General features: G+C 38.4%; 2 protein-coding genes across 4 annotated transcripts; one reads left to right on the top strand and one right to left on the bottom strand.

Moving 5' to 3' along the window:
- Window positions 1-293: 293 nt before the first annotated feature.
- Window positions 294-8023, top strand: LOC143863261 (lysine histidine transporter-like 6). The gene is made up of 8 exons (XM_077373937.1): window positions 294-431; window positions 572-711; window positions 1529-1912; window positions 4315-4708; window positions 5837-5942; window positions 6183-6274; window positions 6478-6546; window positions 6761-8023. The coding sequence occupies exons 1-8, from the start codon at window positions 321-323 to the stop codon at window positions 6857-6859; spliced, it is 1395 nt and encodes a 464-aa protein (XP_077230052.1). The 5' UTR covers window positions 294-320; the 3' UTR covers window positions 6860-8023.
- LOC143863260 (carbon catabolite repressor protein 4 homolog 3-like) lies at window positions 7379-17597 on the bottom strand. 3 transcript variants are annotated; one of them, XR_013240845.1, is made up of 14 exons: window positions 17096-17597; window positions 15994-16157; window positions 15248-15313; window positions 15060-15112; window positions 14872-14961; window positions 12826-12916; window positions 12452-12544; window positions 12298-12330; window positions 12020-12132; window positions 11797-11908; window positions 11623-11708; window positions 11459-11543; window positions 7930-8127; window positions 7379-7839 (listed from the first exon to the last, which is right to left on the bottom strand). XR_013240845.1 is itself a non-coding variant. In XM_077373935.1 (13 exons), exons 1-13 carry the CDS (start codon window positions 17385-17387, stop codon window positions 7984-7986), a joined length of 1422 nt encoding a protein of 473 aa, XP_077230050.1. In that variant the 5' UTR covers window positions 17388-17594; the 3' UTR covers window positions 7379-7983. The 3 variants fall into 3 exon arrangements, 2 of the variants coding, with proteins under 2 accessions (XP_077230050.1, XP_077230051.1); XM_077373935.1 differs by having other exon boundaries at window positions 7379-8127; window positions 17096-17594; XM_077373936.1 differs by having other exon boundaries at window positions 7379-8127; window positions 12826-12912; window positions 14880-14961; window positions 17096-17588.
- Window positions 17598-18239: the final 642 nt, after the last annotated feature.

The raw sequence follows: 18239 nt of genomic DNA, 5'->3' as shown, positions 1-18239 counted from the left end.
ACAAGGTTTCACATCATTTCATTGAGTAGAAAATTACCATATTACATCATCTCCTCGTAACGAAATATAAGAGGATTCTTCATTAATGATATGGTTAGGCGCTTCTTAATCAAAATCAAAATAGTCCCCTTGATTGAAATATAAGAGGATTCTTCATTAATTGTCAAACTCATATGACTATATCATTTCATTAAAGAGAGGGAAGGAGAGGGTGTTTCGGGCATTGCACACAATTTTCTTCCTTGCAATGCTTGCAAGATGGGGAACGAGAAAATCACATCCACACTTTGAGTGGGGCCCAGTTGGATAACCTTCTTTTAATGATACATGATTGCATCCAAGTCACCAACCATTACAATTACACCAACACTCCTTTGTTCCACACAAGTCCTTCTGTGGAGATGGTTTCAGCTTCTCCAACTGCTCCAAAGGTTAGAAGAAACATCCATCACTAAATCAAGCATTCTTTCTTTTTCTCCCAATAGGAAAGCTTGATTCAACACAAAACACTGTGGTTGAGACACAAAACATGTATGTATTTGTGTAAACAGTGTAGTTCTTCTGGTTGCAGGATGATTACGCAGAGGAGCCATCGTCAAAAGGAGCCGCGATTAAACATTCGAAATGGTGGTATTCAGCATTCCACAATGTTACAGCCATGGTTGGTGCTGGAGTCCTCAGCTTGCCTTATGCCATGGCCTACTTAGGATGGTAAAATCTCTATTCAATGTCACACTGTGAGACGGCTAAACCATAAGCACATCTTTGGATGTCAACATATTTGGCTCTTCAATGCAAATAAGTTTGTTATAATTTAATCTTATGGAAGTAATATATTCACTCCCTCTCCTTCCCGGGACACCACGTCCACTATATTCATGTGAAATTAGAAATTTTCACTTGTCTACTGTTATTCGCACCACCATGTTCTTATAATTGCAATAACTCACCTTGTCTTTTATTACTTATCTAGCTGTCAAATAAACTACAAGGGATTGAGCCTCTAGCTCAATGGTTGAGGCTATGTATTTCAACCTTGACGTCCCAGGTTCGACCCCAGCTTGCCTGCCGAAAAAAACGTTTATTATAATTCTCAAAAAGCTTTCAGATTTAAGCCAATAAAAACAGAAAATACAAGGTGAGTTAGTGCAATTATTAAAACATAGTAGTAACAATAACATTAGCCTTTTCAGTAATCTTGGTCTATAACACTAGATACTAATAAGCCCTTATATATATATATATAGAACACTTACATGATCAACATAGTATGAAATCAAGATAATTATGGAAGGAAACTATCTTAATCCAACCTAATTTCCTAATCTATCTAGGTTACCTCATTTAACCTTCTTGCTCAATCTTTTACTTGCTTAACTTTTTATGGTTGAATATACGATGGTGCAATTTGCAATAGATAGATTCCAAATGGATCGTGACCTACACATGGGTACGTGGATCTGATCTGAAGGGGACTAAAACTTGCTTTCTTTTGGTGTATGATGAGAATTATTTTCCTTTTTTGTAGGGGTCCTGGAACATTTGTTATGGTATTATCTTGGTGCATTACATTATACACATTGTGGCAGATGGTTGAACTCCATGAATCGGTACCTGGGACTCGGTTCGATCGTTACCATGAACTCGGACAGTATGCTTTCGGACCCAAACTCGGATTGTGGATTGTGCTCCCACAACAGTTGATTGTCCAGATCGGGTGCGACATTGTGTACATAGTCACTGGGGGCAAGTGCCTTAAGAAATTCTTTGAAATCGCCTGCTCAAATTGCACTAGACTTCGCCAGTCCTACTGGATCTGCATCTTTGGCTCGATCCAATTCTTCCTCTCTCAACTCCCAAACTTAAAATCAGTGGCCTTTGTTTCCCTAGCTGCAGCTATCATGTCGCTAAGGTACTATGAGTCTTTCTACCAAAACAAGTAGGGGCCTTTGTTTAGAACTGATTTTCAGGAGCGCTTTTTGCAATTTTCCCATTTTCTTCACTCCCAGTGAAGAGTAGTAGGGGAAAAAAATCGCATTTTGCTATAATGATTAATGACCCGCTCGACCCGATTCTCCATTTCTACATTTTCGAGCATTGAAAAATCTCTTTTTGGCGGAGGGAAGCAATTCTTTTAGGCCTGCTTTTCCCACTCCGAAAATTGGAGAGAGAAGCACTGCAGAACAGTTTGATTGCAGGAATTTTGTGGAAAGAGTTTTGAAAGGAAAATTATTTCTAAAAGTTCTAACATTTTTTTTACACATTGTTAGGACCCCCCCTAAGAACTCACCCTTAAAACCTAGTCGTTAAGGGGAGAGTGTCTCCTTATAAGCCCTTCCACATACGTTCACTTTTCCAATGTGGGATATGTAGAAATTTAACCGGGTAGAACTTGCCCCTAAAAGCTAGCTGTTAGAGGGAGGGTGCCTATTCCCTTAGGCTCTGTTCACTCGCCTTCTCGAGAAAGGAAAGGAGAAGAAAGTAAGTCAAATTTTCTCGTGATTGGACATTTTCCACCGTTCACTCGTTTTCTTGGGAAAGCGAATTTACACACGTGGAAATTCTAAATAATTACGTGGAAAACCAACTTTCTTGCACTTTTTATCTAAATTTTCTCACCAAAAGGATGAGAAAATTATTTTCTTGAGGAAACCACTTTGCCTGCATACTTTCTTTTCCTTTCTCAGCCAAGTGAACAACGAGAAAAAACTATTTTCTCACAGTTTCTTTTCTTTCTTTTCCAGTTTTCCACGTCAGATTCTTTTCCTTTCTTTTCTTCTCTTGCAGCTAGAAAACAAGTGAACGGAGCCTTAGAACCCATCCCCATCCAAATCACTTTACCGATGTGGGACTATTTGCTTTTGCGCGGAACTCCAACAATCCCCCCTCCACGTGGAAGCAACGTGGACCATCTCGCCCCTCCACGCGGCGGCTACGTGGGAACCACGAGATCTTCTCCGAGGAAATTCCACCGTCCTTGGAGGCACACCGGGGTTACCGAGGTCTTCCCGGGAGTTACCACGCCTATAACCCATCCCCATCCAATTCACTTTACTGATGTGGGACTATTTGCTTTTGCGTGGAACTCCAACAATCTCCCCCTCCACGCAGAAGCAACGTGGACCATCTCGCCCCTCCATGCGGATGCTACGTGGGAACCACGAGATCTTCTCTGAGGGAATTCTATCGTCCTCGGAGGCACACTGGGGTTACCGAGATCTTCCCGGAAGTTACAAGGCCCCAGCTCTGATACCATTTGTAGGAATTTAACCGGGTTCTGGTGTGCGTCCGAGGACGGTGGAATTCCCTAGGAGAAGATCTCGTGGTTCCCACGCAGCCGCCGCGTGGAGGGGCGAGATGGTCCACATTGCTTTAGCGTGGAGGGGGAGATTGTTGGAGTTCCATGCCAAAGCAAATAGTCCCACATCGGTAAAGTGAAACGGAGGGGGAAGGGTTATAAGGGAATGGGCACCCTCTCTCTAACAGCTAGCTTTCAGGGGTGAGTTCTACCCGGTTAGATTCCCAGACCATCCAATTCACTTTACCCAATTCACTTTACCGATGTGGGACTATTTGCTTTTGTGTGGAACTCCAACAGGATCTTCGCTTTTGTGTCGAACCCCATCACACGTGAAAAAAGATAAGATGAACTATTCCTATCAATTATTACTTAGAGGGACCTTCTATTTATGATAATATCACTCTAATTTAACCATAATCATATCATTTCCCTCTAAATTGTGGAAAGGAAATAAATTCCCAAGAAATTTTTTTAGGTCAGGGGTATTTTTCCCCTGTCTGCCTGCAAGAAAAAGATTTCTAATGAAAATTTTTTTCTTTCCATAATTTATAGGAAAATGATATGATTTTGGTTAAATTAGAGGTATATTATCATAGATTGCGGATATCTCTAAGCAAAAATTGAATAGGGCTGGTTCAAGTTATTTTTTGGCAAATGATATCAGCACAACCATATTTTGATATTTTCGCTCACCCATCTTGTCTTTTAGTGTTTAAAGAGCTGTCAAAAAGTTATTACATTTCCCAAAAGGCTCTCACGAACCAATTAAATAAGAAAAGACAGCTGAGTTTGTGCAAATATCAAAATAAGGTTGTGCTGATAACATTTACCTTTTTTATTGTGTAAGGAAAGTTAGAAATTTTAAAAAAATATATTCTCTTTCCAAACTTTTTGGAAAAAAAATCCTGCAATCCAAACAGGGCCGAGTACCATTTTTTTCCAAGTTATGTCACATTGTTAATTTTCCCCACTCCTTTCATCATTGACTTATGTTTTCGGGCCAATTCGACCAGTTACTCAACAATATCGTGGGTGGCATGCTTGAGCCGAGGGCCGGTCCCTAATGTGAGCTACGCATACAAGAAGACCAGCCCGGCGGACTCCATGTTCCGGGCCTTCAACGCATTGGGGGAGATCTCCTTCGCTTACGCGGGCCATGGTGTAGTTCTTGAAATTCAGGCCACAATTCCATCCACCCCAGAGAAACCTTCCAAGATACCGATGTGGAAGGGTGCGGTGGTCGCCTATTTTATCACCGCAGTTTGTTATTTCCCTACGGCACTAGTCGGGTACTGGACATTCGGGCAAGACGTCGAGGATAATTTGCTCTTGGCGCTCAGACGGCCCGACTGGCTCATTGCTGCTGCCAACTTGATGGTGGTCATCCATGTCATAGGAAGCTACCAGGTCTTCAATTTCATCCCTCTTTCCCATTTAAAGTAGTTAAGCATTTTTTTTTAAATGGACTACTAACCTTTACTGATGGTCCTTTATTTGTCAGTATAAGATTTAGAGAGAACATTTCCTACACACTTGTGTAGGTAAGTTACCTACACACTACCTTAAAATACAGTGGGGGCCCACATTGTTTGGGTGATCCAAACCATTCATTTGAATGATCCTCACATAGATAGGGTGTCCACAAAAAATCAGATCCATAGGATCATCCTAACCATTCAAACTATGGAGGCAAAAAATGGACTAATTTGTGAAGGTTTATACACGTCCATTTTACCTCCACAAATTGTAGGGTTGGGATGATCCTATGGATCTGATTTTTTGTGGACACCCTATCTATGTGAGGACCATTCAAATGAATTGTTTGGATCACCCAAACAATGTGGGCCCCCACTGTATTTTAAGGTAGTGCGTAGGTAACTTACCTATACAAGTGTATAGGAAATGTTCTCTCTAAGATTTATCATTGCCACATCTAGAGGTGGATACAGGAAGACCCGTAATCTATTGATAGAGGTTATGCCGGCGGATTTTAGGACTTATACCGACTATTTTTTTTGGTAAAGCCCAATTTTCTAGTCATTGTTATCGGGTAATAGGCCGGCTAAAGCGGTGACCGAATTTTAAAATGACAATGATGGGAGGAATTAAAAATATGATAATAGTCAGATTAATGCGCACAACTTAAGGTACTATCTTTAAGAAAGTAGATTCCCCTACAGTATGATGATATCTGAAAATCAATTGCAAGTAGCTCTTGGAATCTCTGCCCTTAGGATGCAATGTCTGTGAGGATCTTCGCTTTATATAATAGTATGGATAACTAGATTGGGATTTGCTAACCAATTTCGCAGAAAGCCATTTCACGGCTCACTTTTGCAGGATAGAACAACCACATCCTATGAATTAAATGAATAAGACAAAATCTGCCAAAATCCGCGAAATTGCCTAGCAAATCCCAACTAGGTCACATTGAAGAAGTTCTATACAAGCATATGAATAGAGGTTGGAATAAAGACATGAGGGCCAATATCAAAACATCCTAATGGTTTAAGTAGTAATTTAGAAAAGTTGCAGGTATACGCAATGCCCGTATTCGACATGATTGAGATGGTATTGGTGAAAAAGTTCAAGCTTCCGCCTGGAATTACACTCCGCCTCATAGCTCGCTCTGCTTACGTCGGTAAAAAATATGCATCCTTTTGGTTTTTCTACTAGTATGGGAAATTGCACTATGACTCTCATCTACGTTCATGATTGATCTGATGAGGCCATGATAAGTGGGGCTATTCACCACAGGGATAGAAATCCTTGGATAAGCTATGCCTTCCTTGGATTGGTCAACCTGTTTGGTTGGATGGGTTCACCAATACTATTCCTGTTCAAGAAGGTTAGAAGAATAACAGTTAGTTATGTGTTACAGCATTCACTCTCTTCATTGGTGTCACCTTTCCATTCTTCGGGGATCTTCTCGGTTTCTTTGGAGGATTTGCATTCGCACCTAACTCGTATTTTGTAAGTGATACCCCACAAGGCTATGTCTCATACATTTTGTGATTTTCGGCCCTGTTCGTTTGAGATTGTGGGTGAAGCCTTAAACCGATTATTGCCACAAAATTACATTTAATTTTGGTCCAATAATCGGTTTGGGGTGTCACAAACTCAAACTAACAGGGCATTAATTGCAATAATTTTTGTGACTTAATTTATCATTGCAGCTTCCCTGTATAATCTGGCTGGCAATCAAGAAGCCAAGGAGGTTCAGCCTTTCATGGATAGTGAATTGGGTGAGCAAAATACTCCTCTCTCTCTCTCTCTCTCTCTCTCTCATCTTTTGTTTTGGATTTTGAGAATTGATTTTGAGTCCAAACTGATCAGTGTACTCAAAATTAGTCCACTAATCAGTTTTGTACTAAACCAATTCTCAAAATTCAAAATGAAAGATCTTAAGTCCTTGTTTTATCTAAACTAATCTTGGATTACTTTCTTGTATCTTATCAGGCTTGCATATTCATGGGTCTGTTCATCATGTTCGCATCCACCATTGGGGGCTTTCGGAATATCGTCATGGACGCTTCTACCTACCAGTTTTACTCCTGAGCAAGAACCAAAATGACACCAAGCCTTTCTTACCCAAGTTAGTTGTCAATGGCCAATCCGAATGGCAAACAAAATACAGATTTTCCATTTGGCAGAAGCCATTTCAGGGAAATCTTTTCATTTGTCTTGAGCTTTCTCGAATTTGAAACTTTCAGAGAAAGGAAGATGAGCATATTCAAAGGCTCCCTAAGTTTAAGGGAAATCCAATTACATCAGACTGAAAATAAACAATAATATGAAGGCCCTGTTCGTATTGGATTGTGATAATTGATTTTGAGTCTAAAACTGATTATTGGTCTCAAAATTAAACGCAATTTTGAGCCAAATAATCAGATTTGTACTCAAAATCAATTCTTCAAATACAAAACAAACAGGGCCGAAAGGTAAATTAGCCATTTCGACTCTGTCACTCTGCAGGAAAATATGCAATCGACCAAATCTAATGGGCAAAATGCTAATTATCAGACCTTTTACACAATGGGACCTACCAATCTAATGATAAGAAAGTTCAAGATCCAATGGCTAAGATCATGTGATCATTGAGATTTCATTCACAGTAGGGTCCACCGAATAGACGACAACAATCATCAGTCATGTACACAATGGGACCACCAATCTAACAATAAGCAGTTCATAATCGAATGGCTAAGATCATGTGATCATTGAAATTTCATTCACAATAGGGTCCACCAAATAGACTATGTAATCATTCAAGGTTTGTGTAGTCTTGCGTGCAAGCAGATCGACATAGAGAACCAAGAAAGACTACTTGTGAATTGAAGTTCTATCTGGGTTTCTAGATTTCTTTCCAATTGTGAAGTTTTTGGATGAAATGTTGGATTTAATGATGAATTATTTATTCATGCAATTGAGGAAAACATTGAGGCATTTATCATAATTTTGACACTTACCCGCCAGATTTACATGAGGCTGCTACACACTGGATTCATGAACAGGCGATCTGATCGTGCCACTGGAACCTGCAGCACAGAGAATGCTGAGATGGCCAGTGAACCCAAGAAGACGACTCCTATCTGAAACCATTAAAATTATGTATATGGTGCATATACTTAGACGCTCTTAGCGTTTTGTTTTTTTCTCTCCCGGAGATGAATAGTTTGTAGTTATTGATCAGCTTCACCAATGTCAGCATCCTCTTCTTTCCTTGCTGTTTTAGTGTCGGCTGCATTACTTTGCTCTTCTCCTTCTCTTCTCTCTTGTATGAAGGCAAATTCACAAACCAAGGCCAGATGGTCACTACCCAGTCTCTGGAGTTAAGAGAAAATTCGGTTGGATGAGAACAGATACAATAAGAAAAGAATTACAGAGTTGTACCAAAAAAGTAGAGAAGTAGAGAGACTGCAAATCAAATAGTATATAAATCAAGTAAAACATCTAATAAGAGCAAAACAAAAAGTAATCCTATTGCCTTCAAATCTACATAAGTAGATGTAGAGAATTTTCCATTCTCATAGAAAATCTTACACTCCAAAGTCCACGTGCATTAAAGCGCCATAATTAAGTCCATGTACCTATACCCAACAATTTTTCTACCCCGTTTTTTAACGTCGAATATTTTTATTAAAATCGGGGAAATCCATGACCAAGATGGTCAAATATAAGAAAGCAAAACTGATATACCACAATACAAAACAAAAATAGCACCTAAGAGGGGTCAAGGAGGAAAAGAATCGAACAACTCCAAATGGGCCCTCTCGACTTCTGCATGAGCTAGCCAACTGGTGTCACAATTGGCTGATCTTCTGAAATGTTGAAAGTGATCTCGTGCTCTCTCAAATGATCCCGGTTTTCTTCAATAGCATTGACAAATCTCCAAGGATGCAGACACCTATGGCCCAACCATCTAATCACATTCTTGAAGTCTCCTTCCACAATCGTATGGTCTACCATCTCCACCTTGTGTGAGCCTAATACCATGTAATATAGCCATTACCTCAGCCTCATTCGAGTCCTTAATTCCGATTGGGTCATAAACGCCCACTTTTTATGGCCATGCTCCTCTCTAGGGATCCCTGTTGGGCCCGGGTTGCTTAAACTCGATCCGTAAAAGTTGAGTTTCAGCTTCTTAGGGTCCGACGATGTTTACTTAGGAGTAGGTGTGTCGATTCTTTCCGAGATCTTACACATCTCCCTCCAGAAATGGATCAAAACATAGCTAGAAACATCCCTAAAATACAGAAGAGCTCGCGCCCATCTGCTAGTCAGATATATCACCTTCATCTAAATAGACTGAAGCCCTTCGGAGATGGTCGTGAAGATCCGGAGCTTCCCTATTTCCAAATTACCAATATTGTAGCCATCAACACCAATCTCCACAGAATCCTTCGTTTTTAGGCCAAGATATGACAATCCAATTCTCTATAAGACCAATAAACCGAGCTGAGAAAACTACCCTGTTATACGTCTTTTCTATGTCTAACGTGCACACTACCCCCGCTCTTCCCGTCTTATAATAGTAGTCAACCAATTCATCTGCTAGCAGCACGCTGTCAAGAATTTATCTATCCTGGACAAAAGTAGATTGCGTATTGGAAATACCTTATGAAGCATTTTCTTTAACCATCCACCGGCACCTTAGCAAGAACTTTATGTAGCATCCCACATGGTTAATTCATCTAAAATCTGTGACATGGACAACCCCTTTTACTTTAGGGATCAAAGTATTAAAAGTTGCACCCGTACTTCTTTTGAGTGACAAACCTTCATAGAATTCTCAAAAGAACTTGGAGAGATCCTACTTCACCACATCTCAACAACACTGAACAAAGGCTAGGCTGAAACCATCATGGCCAAGGACCCTATCTCTTTTGGGAGCAAATAGACCAACTCTAATCTCCTCCTCGTAAAAAGGTCTCTAATAAGGCTCTAATCTCCTCCTCGGAAAAAGGTCTCTAATACGGCTCTAATCTCCTCCTCGGAAAAAGGTCTCTAATAAGGCACAATCCTGTAATCAATGGATTTGAAGTCAACTCCCTCCAGCCATGGTCTAGGAACCCCCATAAAAGAATACAAAGATTTATAGAAATCCACTATAGATTTTTCTGATATCCTTTTTTTTCACTGCTCCGACCCTCAACCATCCTGCCCTCAATCATCAGAGCACTAATAAGGTTTTGATACGGTTGGAATAGAAAATTAGTAATATTATTAGATAGTATCTATTAGTAATTAGTAGCATTATTAGATAATATCTATTTGTAATTATCTTATATTTAGAGGTTTAGTAGGAATCTTTATTATTATTGGCTATTGGTTTATGTAGCTTTATAAGGACTATTTTTGTTCAGGAAAGAGCTTTTTTATTTTATAAAGATTTGTTAGGGAAGTGATTGGTTAGGAAAGAGTTGGATAAGATTCTATTATATATATAGGAAAGTGCCGGTTCTTGGAGAATACAAAAACGTATGTAACTTTCAATTGAAGATTATCAGTGAAAAGGTGTCTTCTTCTTCCCCTATTCTTTTCTTGTTCTTGAGGATATCTCCCCGGACGTGAGATTATTTAAGTATCTCTTCCAAGCGCCGTATTAGGTTTCCTCTCCTTCCAGCACTTGCTATCCCACAGAAATAGGTGGTATTCTTGTCTCCTTTCATCCATCTAGTTCAAGATCTCTGGCGCCAAAAAATTTCCTCATGCAGTACAATGCAATTGAATTCCTCTTGCACGACAAAAAAAATCCCAATTTTCTATTTCATAGGTTTTGCACCTTCTTTCCTTTGATTTGAGAACAAAGTATAAAAAAGCATATGCCTATGTTATGGGATAATCAAGTTGACATTCAATCCTATATTGCATGAGCGAACAAAACATATCGAGGTTGAGTGCCACTTTAGGAGAGAAAAGATGGAATCTACGAAATCTCTACTCCCCATATTCGTTCAGGAGATCAGTTGGCTGATACCTTCATTAAAGAACTTCTAAGGCACCAGCATCAGTCTATTTCAAGCTCGACTTTATTCACCAACTTGAGGTTGAGTGTTAGAGTGCATACACCATGGAAATCTTCAGTGTACATCCTTTAGTGGTGTATAACTATATGTTCCTATATCTTCACTCATAAGTATCATTAAGGGTACTCTTGTAACTCTTTAAGTTCCATGTTGAATACTAGCATAATGAAATGTCTCCATACATGAGAGACAATCTCATGAATTTTATTCTCTCAATTTTCTTCTTCCTCCCTCCTTTCCTCTTCCATCTTCTCTAATTTTTCAATTTTTTCATTAGCTATTAAATATCTTACCTCTATACTGTATTTAACTGGAGAACTTGGGAAACCATGCACTCTAAAAAAGTGCAAGGTGACATAGATTATGCTTGCCTAACGGGACGACTCTATTCTTCAAAAATTTCCACGTAGGACACCTGTTTTGGACACACATCAACCCAACTCTGAGGAAAACATCACTTGCCATGCATGAAATTCATGCTAAAATTTGAAAATGTGCACCTCAATTCAAAAAGTTTAGTGTAAAATGACCCCCTACATGGAAATGTGCTCCAATTCAGAGAGATATAATAATGTTCCTGAAGGATGAGATTATGAGAAACATGCAGATACATAAAAAGTTCCCGTACCTTACTTGGGAGGCCACCTGACTTCCGTAAAACATCAATTGATACAGTGTCTAATACCTTCATAGGAGAAAGGGCATCTGAATACCTGTATCCAGTGTAGAGTGAGTCAAACATATATAAATACATTATTAAAACAAAGGAACCTTCAAAGAAAGCTAACTTACCAGAGATAGTCAACAGTTCCGATAAAATTTGAGTGATAAGTGGTAGCTAACGGTTCACCCTGAAAACCTCTAGTTCTTGTGTTCCCCTGTCCAAAATTAACATAAAATAGTTCAATGACATCCATTTCAGACACTACCTACAAGAACCACTAGATACAAGGAAAGAGAGTAAACCTTGACACTCGCATAAGAGCTGTAGAGCTTCAAAGGATGCTCAAGTTTTGTGCATTCTGAATTACCGGATGCAATCTTCACCTCTTCATCAGTCCAAGTGCACGTCGAGAATCTGAAATGCAGAGGTCTTAGGTAAGATGGCTTCATAAATCATAATTTTGTATAGAAATAACATATTAAATGAATATCTGATGTCAATACAGTCAGCATTTGTTAAGAGTACCTGTCCCTGAAAATATATGGTTTCCACATTTGTCTCGGCATGCCAACAAATTGAGCAGGCCGACAACTGCTTTGGCCAGATAAATGTCTTTTATCATGCAACGTGATATTCAGCTGCAAATGGCAATATCATATATATCAAGCTCCTCGTGATATGGTAAAAATTGATTGGATCCTTAGATTAATAATAATTTATGTTGATATCAGTAACACATATATGTACAACGGTAAATGATTTGATAGACATCCGATTATTTAGTACATAAAAAAAAAACTCACCTTTGAGGATGACAAGAACTCATAAATTGCACTCTGCAGACAGATACAAAAAGAAAGATTAGCATTTCCAATTATATAACATAAGAGAATGCATTGTCCTTAGCAACCTTGAGAGTATGATAAAAACAAAAAAACTTATAATATGGAAATACACCTGAGGAGTGCTGTTGAAATCACCAACAAGCACAATGGGGATGCTACCCCATTTCTTAGAGAGTGTGTGTGCCTTCGACAAGAGCAAACGGATCTGTGAATAAAATGATTAAACATCAAAGCTTATAAAACAAAATCCCAATGCAAAAGTCACTCCATTAATATATACTATTGGATTCAAAGAACTGAAGCGCATAGTTTTCCCAACATGGGCTGATAAAGAAAATATAGACCTCAGGAGTTTCCAATCACTTCTTCAGCACAAAAAAAGTACATCTAAATTGTCTAAATCAAGTTTCATCAAGACTAGCATGCGAGAGGTATCTATGGTGACTTGATACAAATTAAATGGACAAGCATTACCAAGGAACTTACTTGACCTAATTTAATATCACCGCGGTTTGGGTTAAAAAGCACATGAATATTCCCAACCAGTAGTCTTCTAGAATCACCTTTATTCATCTGCCTGTAACAAACCAAACGAGATTAAAAAAAGGATGCAATGTGCTGTTATAGATTTAAACAGTCAATGTATCTCAATTACTTGGGGTTTCTCAGTTTCTCTTTTCTTCCAATAAGATATCCGGGGGGATAGTAAAAAAGGCCACACCATAGAGTGAGAAGCAGATTTTTCAGCAGACAAACTGGATTAGCTAGAAACTCTGGATGCATTTGAATCACACTAATAAAATGGAAAAATAAGCCTTACTGTAATGATGGATTAATTCAGCCAAAACTGAGTTGTTTTTAATTGTTTTGGCCAAAACATTTCAAAAAAATCCTGCTAATCATGAAAGGACTTACTTTTATGTGAAAATATAGAGTATTAGGGAGGAAAGGTCCTCTCCCACCAATTTCTCTTCAAACTGAAATGTTTTCTATTGATTTTAATGTTGAAAAAATCAAAGAAAAGAATCAGTCATATGTAATTAAACTTCATAGAGCATAGATTGAAGTGTGGAACGACAAATTGAACTCTTCGTTAACATTTCAATTTTTAGGGCTTTAAATGGACATGCATATAGCTACTTTTAGTACCATTAAAAAAAAACTACTTTTTAGTTATATCTATGACAACATAAAAAAAATCCATGGATTGGCACTATGCTTATGTTTCTATGATGTAATTAGTGCGTAGGTCAGTGAAAGATTAATGATATTCTAACAATTTTTAATATTAATAAGCCTTCTACGTCTTTTTATAATAACATGTAAAACATCATAGAAGCAGGGATTTGACAGGGGATTCATGCATCGATGACATTGATTAGTGGACAATAATTAATTACTTTAAAACTGCTTTTTTCCTTTTTATTTTGCTTTCTTAAAAAAACTCAATAACATCAGTGCATCGACTTGGATCTAAAATGATGCATACATGACATTTTTAGTGGATCATTGGTAATGTATTCTTAATATTTATTGTTTTTATTGTTTTTGTTTTTCAGAAAGTATGTAAAACCAGTGTTTAAAAATGTGGATGCGGCGCGGAACGCGGGTGAAGAAAATCCTAGCCGGCTCGGCACGACGCGGTCGAGTACTCGGTTGACGCGTCTGAGTACTTGGTTGACGCGGTCATAATTCAAGAGAGTCAAAGGAGTTTTTATTGTAGGGAAAAATGCGGAACGCGGCCAAGGTAAAACGAAGTCGACTTGGGGAATCCACGATGAAGCAGGGGAGTCTTAAAACTATCTGTAAAACATCATTCATGCATAGATTTGGCACTGTATACATATATCTATAGTGCCGATTAGCATACAATGAATATATTGCGGCCTGATAGTCACTTGAAAATCAACTTAAATGTGTTAAATAGTGTTCTTCAAAATTATCTTAGGTTCTAACATTTCATCCCTATTTTAGCGATTTTTTATGCTTGGTCCTTGGGAATGGGTACTTAAAGTTTTGCCAAAAAACAAGTCATGTCCCCCAACAGAACAGTTTTGGTAATTGTTCCATTCCCCCCACCCCCAATATCCCATAGCCGAGATTTTCATCATGGTGCAGTCTTTACATAATTGTTCCAATCTAGACTTGCTATATAGCTTATCCTTTTTCTTTGTTAGTACTTCACCTTCATTATAAGAACAGATACTCATGAAAATTTTCTAAAGGATTCATTTACCTACCCCAAATAGTTTGGGACAAAGGCTTAGTTGAGTTGAGTTGCGTAGATTATAAGAACAGATACTATTGTAAAATTGAATATCAAGAGCCAATGGAGGAATTCAAATGAAAACCACCGGATGTTCTTCTGATTTTGCTTGTTGTGAGGAAATGAGAAAAGATCAGATGCATAGGAAATGTATTCATTGAATGAATTTTTTCATGTGACCTACGTTCTAAATACTAATGATAGAAGTCCTGTAACAAAGAAATTAAAGGTTTCGTTAAATTGGAATCAAAGGCATCAATTTATACATGGCTACCTCAAATACAAAGAGTTGGGCCACATTATCACGGAGACCAAACCCCTTAAACTCAATGCTCTCTCCCTCCAGCAAGCAAAACCTATGACAATGAAGTCACGAGTCAGAAATCTAACTGAACCAGAATAGCACATTACTATTTAATGTGAGAGAAGATGAAGCACGAGCAAAAATACTTACAAATTCTCTTTCCAAAATATGGCACAACCATCCATTGCCTCCCCAGTACGTCTCTGCAAGATCGAATAAAACATCTAATGTTAGCTCGAATCATTTTACTCATCAAAGTAACAGATCAAGATTCATAAGAAACGTAACAAGTATAAAAATCAAACCCACACCCATGTTGAATTTTGCAGAATATTCACCTTAAAGCTACCAATATAGCCTTTGTTCCTCATACTGCTCAAAAGATCATCATATCTATCCACCTCCTGAGGGGTTCACAAATAATAAGGCTCATATTTGCAACATAATGCATATATAGAGATCCAAATAATTTAAAAAAAAAAAAAACGGCATAGAGATCCAAATAAATAACACCATGTTTGTTGCAAGGATTTAAATTTCGGTTTTGGTTTCAGTCATCAGCAAAACGAAAACATTTCGGTTTCGGTATGAAATTTCAGCCGAAATCTTGCAAAATCACGGAAACATATCGGAATGAAATCACAGCTGAAATCAAAGATTCTTCACCGCGGATTTTTATTTTTATTTTTTTGTCATTATTTAGAAATATCTTAAAGGATTCTTGTTGTTCTTCTCTTTCTATGAGTGGAGCTGATTTTTGTCAAAGCTTTTGTCGAAATGTCGACATTTCAACATAAAATATGCTTCTTCTTCTTCTTCTTTTTGAATGGTAACATGAACTTTGCTTTTTTCTTATATGAAAAATTGCATGTTTCATTTCCACCGAAACATTAAAGAATTCCAAAATTTTGGGTGAAATTCTAATATTTCGGACAAAATCTGAAAATTCTTCGAATCTAAGTGGATTTCGTTTCGGTAGCAACTGAAATTGAAATGTTTCAGCCAAAATTAAAAACCATGACTTCGATGAACTTGCAGGACAATGGCAAGCTCAACCAAATAGAGAATCAGGCTAAAGACTGACCTGTAGACACACTATATCAGGGTTCAATCCACTAAGTTCCCGGCATATGAGCTTCCTCCGTGTTTCCCAATTCATAAAATCTGAAGGAATGTGTGAATAGAGATCACTGTGTTTTGAAGCATTATCATCTCCCAATATGTTATATGACACAACCCTAACCCTTTCTGGCAAAAGAAAATCAGATATACAACAATCAAAATATCAGTGTCTCTTAATATATGAAGCTCAACAACTTATGTGACTAAATGGCCGTAACACAAGTAAACAAAGAAACCAAAGAAAAGAGAGGAGTGAAAAGTTGATTCGAGGCAACCGGACCTCTTAGGCCCTGTTTGTTTAAGATTATGCCAACCGATTGTAAGTGCCAAACCAATTATTGGACTGAAGATTAAACATAATTTTGAGTCCAATAATTGGTTTGCCATTCACAATTGATTGTAATAATCTTAAACGAACAGGGCCTTAATGGTTCAATTCAAGAGGAACCGTGACTCTCCTAAAATAAAGTTTCTTTGCTACCAAATTCTCTCAATCTCAATTGCAATACAACTACATAGATACAAGCACAAAGGTAGTGATAGATCATCAATCCATTTGCCCATTGAGAAAACACATCATCAACAACTAACATGCACAAGGCCACAACCCTATAACACATAACCCACAAACACATAATAACTACATTCTAACTAACCCCATATACACCACTAACATGCACATATCAGTAATCTAAGGGAGATTTTGGATACACACCCAAATTGCAATCTGCTTGCAATTTGGGCCTTTCACTTTACCCATAAATTTCAATCAGGAAATACACAAATTGAACCCAGATTGCAATTTGGGTGACAGCCAAACGTACCCAAATTGCAACTTACATGCAACTAACATGCACAAGGCCACAACCCTATAACACATAATAAAATACATTCTAACTAACCCCATATACACCACTAACATGCACATATCAATAATCTAAGGGAGATTTTGGATACACACCGAAATTGCAATCTGGGTGCAATTTGGGTCTTTCAGTTTACCCATAAACTTCAATCAGGAAATACACAAATTGGACCCAGATTGCAATTTGGTAAAATAATACCTTGTGAAATGGATGGAGAGGGAGAGTCAGTTTCGATCCAACGACGGAAAATTTCTGGTTGATTGAACTTTCTTTGCCTCTCTGGATTGTACCAAGCGCGTTTTGTGTAGGGGGGAGTGTGGGTCGGATAATCTATGCAGCAAGAAGGGATGGATTTGGATAGATGGGCAAGATGGGTTGGATAATCAACGAAGCAAGAAGAAGTGATGGGTTTGGATAGAGGGTAGCGTTCTAGAGATTGATGGGTTAGAGTCGGCAATGGTGCCTGGGCTATGCAGAGGCACCAACCCATTATCTAATCAAAGGAAGGTGAGAGATGATGAAGAGGACACCCAAACTAGTCTATTTTGTTTATAACTCTGGATAAAGGGAAAATCTTGGGAAATGTATCCCCCCAAATGGATAAAATCACCTCCCCCTTCGTTTGGTTGCCAAAATGCAGTGCTCAGTCTCAATGATTCCCTTAGATTTCTCTTATATAATAATTGCTTGTCTCTTTCTTATCCCCTTATTCGAAAAGCAAAGAATTATGATAGAATTTTCTAGATAATGGTGTTCTCTCTATTTCTCTTCCATCTCTCTCCTTTCTCCGTATATTGGTAATAACACCCCCTACTTTTTCTCCTACTCTCCCATTATTTGCCGTGCAACAAAACACTACTTGCATAATTTTTCGAGGTAATTCTGGCAAATAAAAATTCTTATCTCTTCCTTTGACTTCCTATTCCACTACTCTCCGAGCCTTGCTTGAGGATAAATTCACCCACCTTAACGTTTTCTTATCCGCCAGCTGTTGGGGGGGGGGGGGGGGGGGGGGGTGATATCATTTCCCAAAAAACACAGCTACCCAGCTTACCTATAAAGGGAAACGAGGCAGAAGTGGGCCCAACAAGTGTCTTTTAGGAAGTTGATCTTGTAGAACAGCAGGGAAACGAGGCAGAAGTGGGCCCAACAAGTGTCTTTTAGGAAGGAGCATAAAAATTCCTTTCTTGTAAGAGCGAAAAATTGCCAATGGGGGACACCGAAATACAAGAATTGTGAATTGGGGACACACTTATGAAAAATTGTTAGAGGCGGACGAAATTGGGGTCATCGAGTCTCTCAAAGGGGTTTATCAACCCTCTAAATGGGGTTATCAAACTCT

This window comes from Tasmannia lanceolata, unplaced genomic scaffold (assembly GCF_043159265.1).
Source record: "Tasmannia lanceolata isolate RefF3 unplaced genomic scaffold, GAP_Taslan_0.1 ptg000044l, whole genome shotgun sequence".
NCBI classification, from domain to species: Eukaryota; Viridiplantae; Streptophyta; class Magnoliopsida; order Canellales; family Winteraceae; genus Tasmannia; species Tasmannia lanceolata.
This window is presented reverse-complemented; position numbering and strand designations above follow the sequence as displayed.

Coding starts and splice junctions, on each gene's coding strand:
- LOC143863261 (XM_077373937.1), top strand. CDS start 321: ATGATACATGATTGCATCCAAGTCACCAACCATTACAATTACACCAAC. Junction 712..1,528: donor GCCATGGCCTACTTAGGATG/GTAAAATCTCTA, acceptor CCTTTTTTGTAG/GGGTCCTGGAACATTTGTTA. Junction 6,547..6,760: donor TTTCATGGATAGTGAATTGG/GTGAGCAAAATA, acceptor GTATCTTATCAG/GCTTGCATATTCATGGGTCT.
- LOC143863260 (XM_077373935.1), bottom strand. CDS start 17,387: ATGGGTTGGTGCCTCTGCATAGCCCAGGCACCATTGCCGACTCTAACC. Junction 11,544..11,622: donor GGAACTGTTGACTATCTCTG/GTAAGTTAGCTT, acceptor CACTGGATACAG/GTATTCAGATGCCCTTTCTC. Junction 8,128..11,458: donor CAGGTGGCCTCCCAAGTAAG/GTACGGGAACTT, acceptor TCTTAACTCCAG/AGACTGGGTAGTGACCATCT.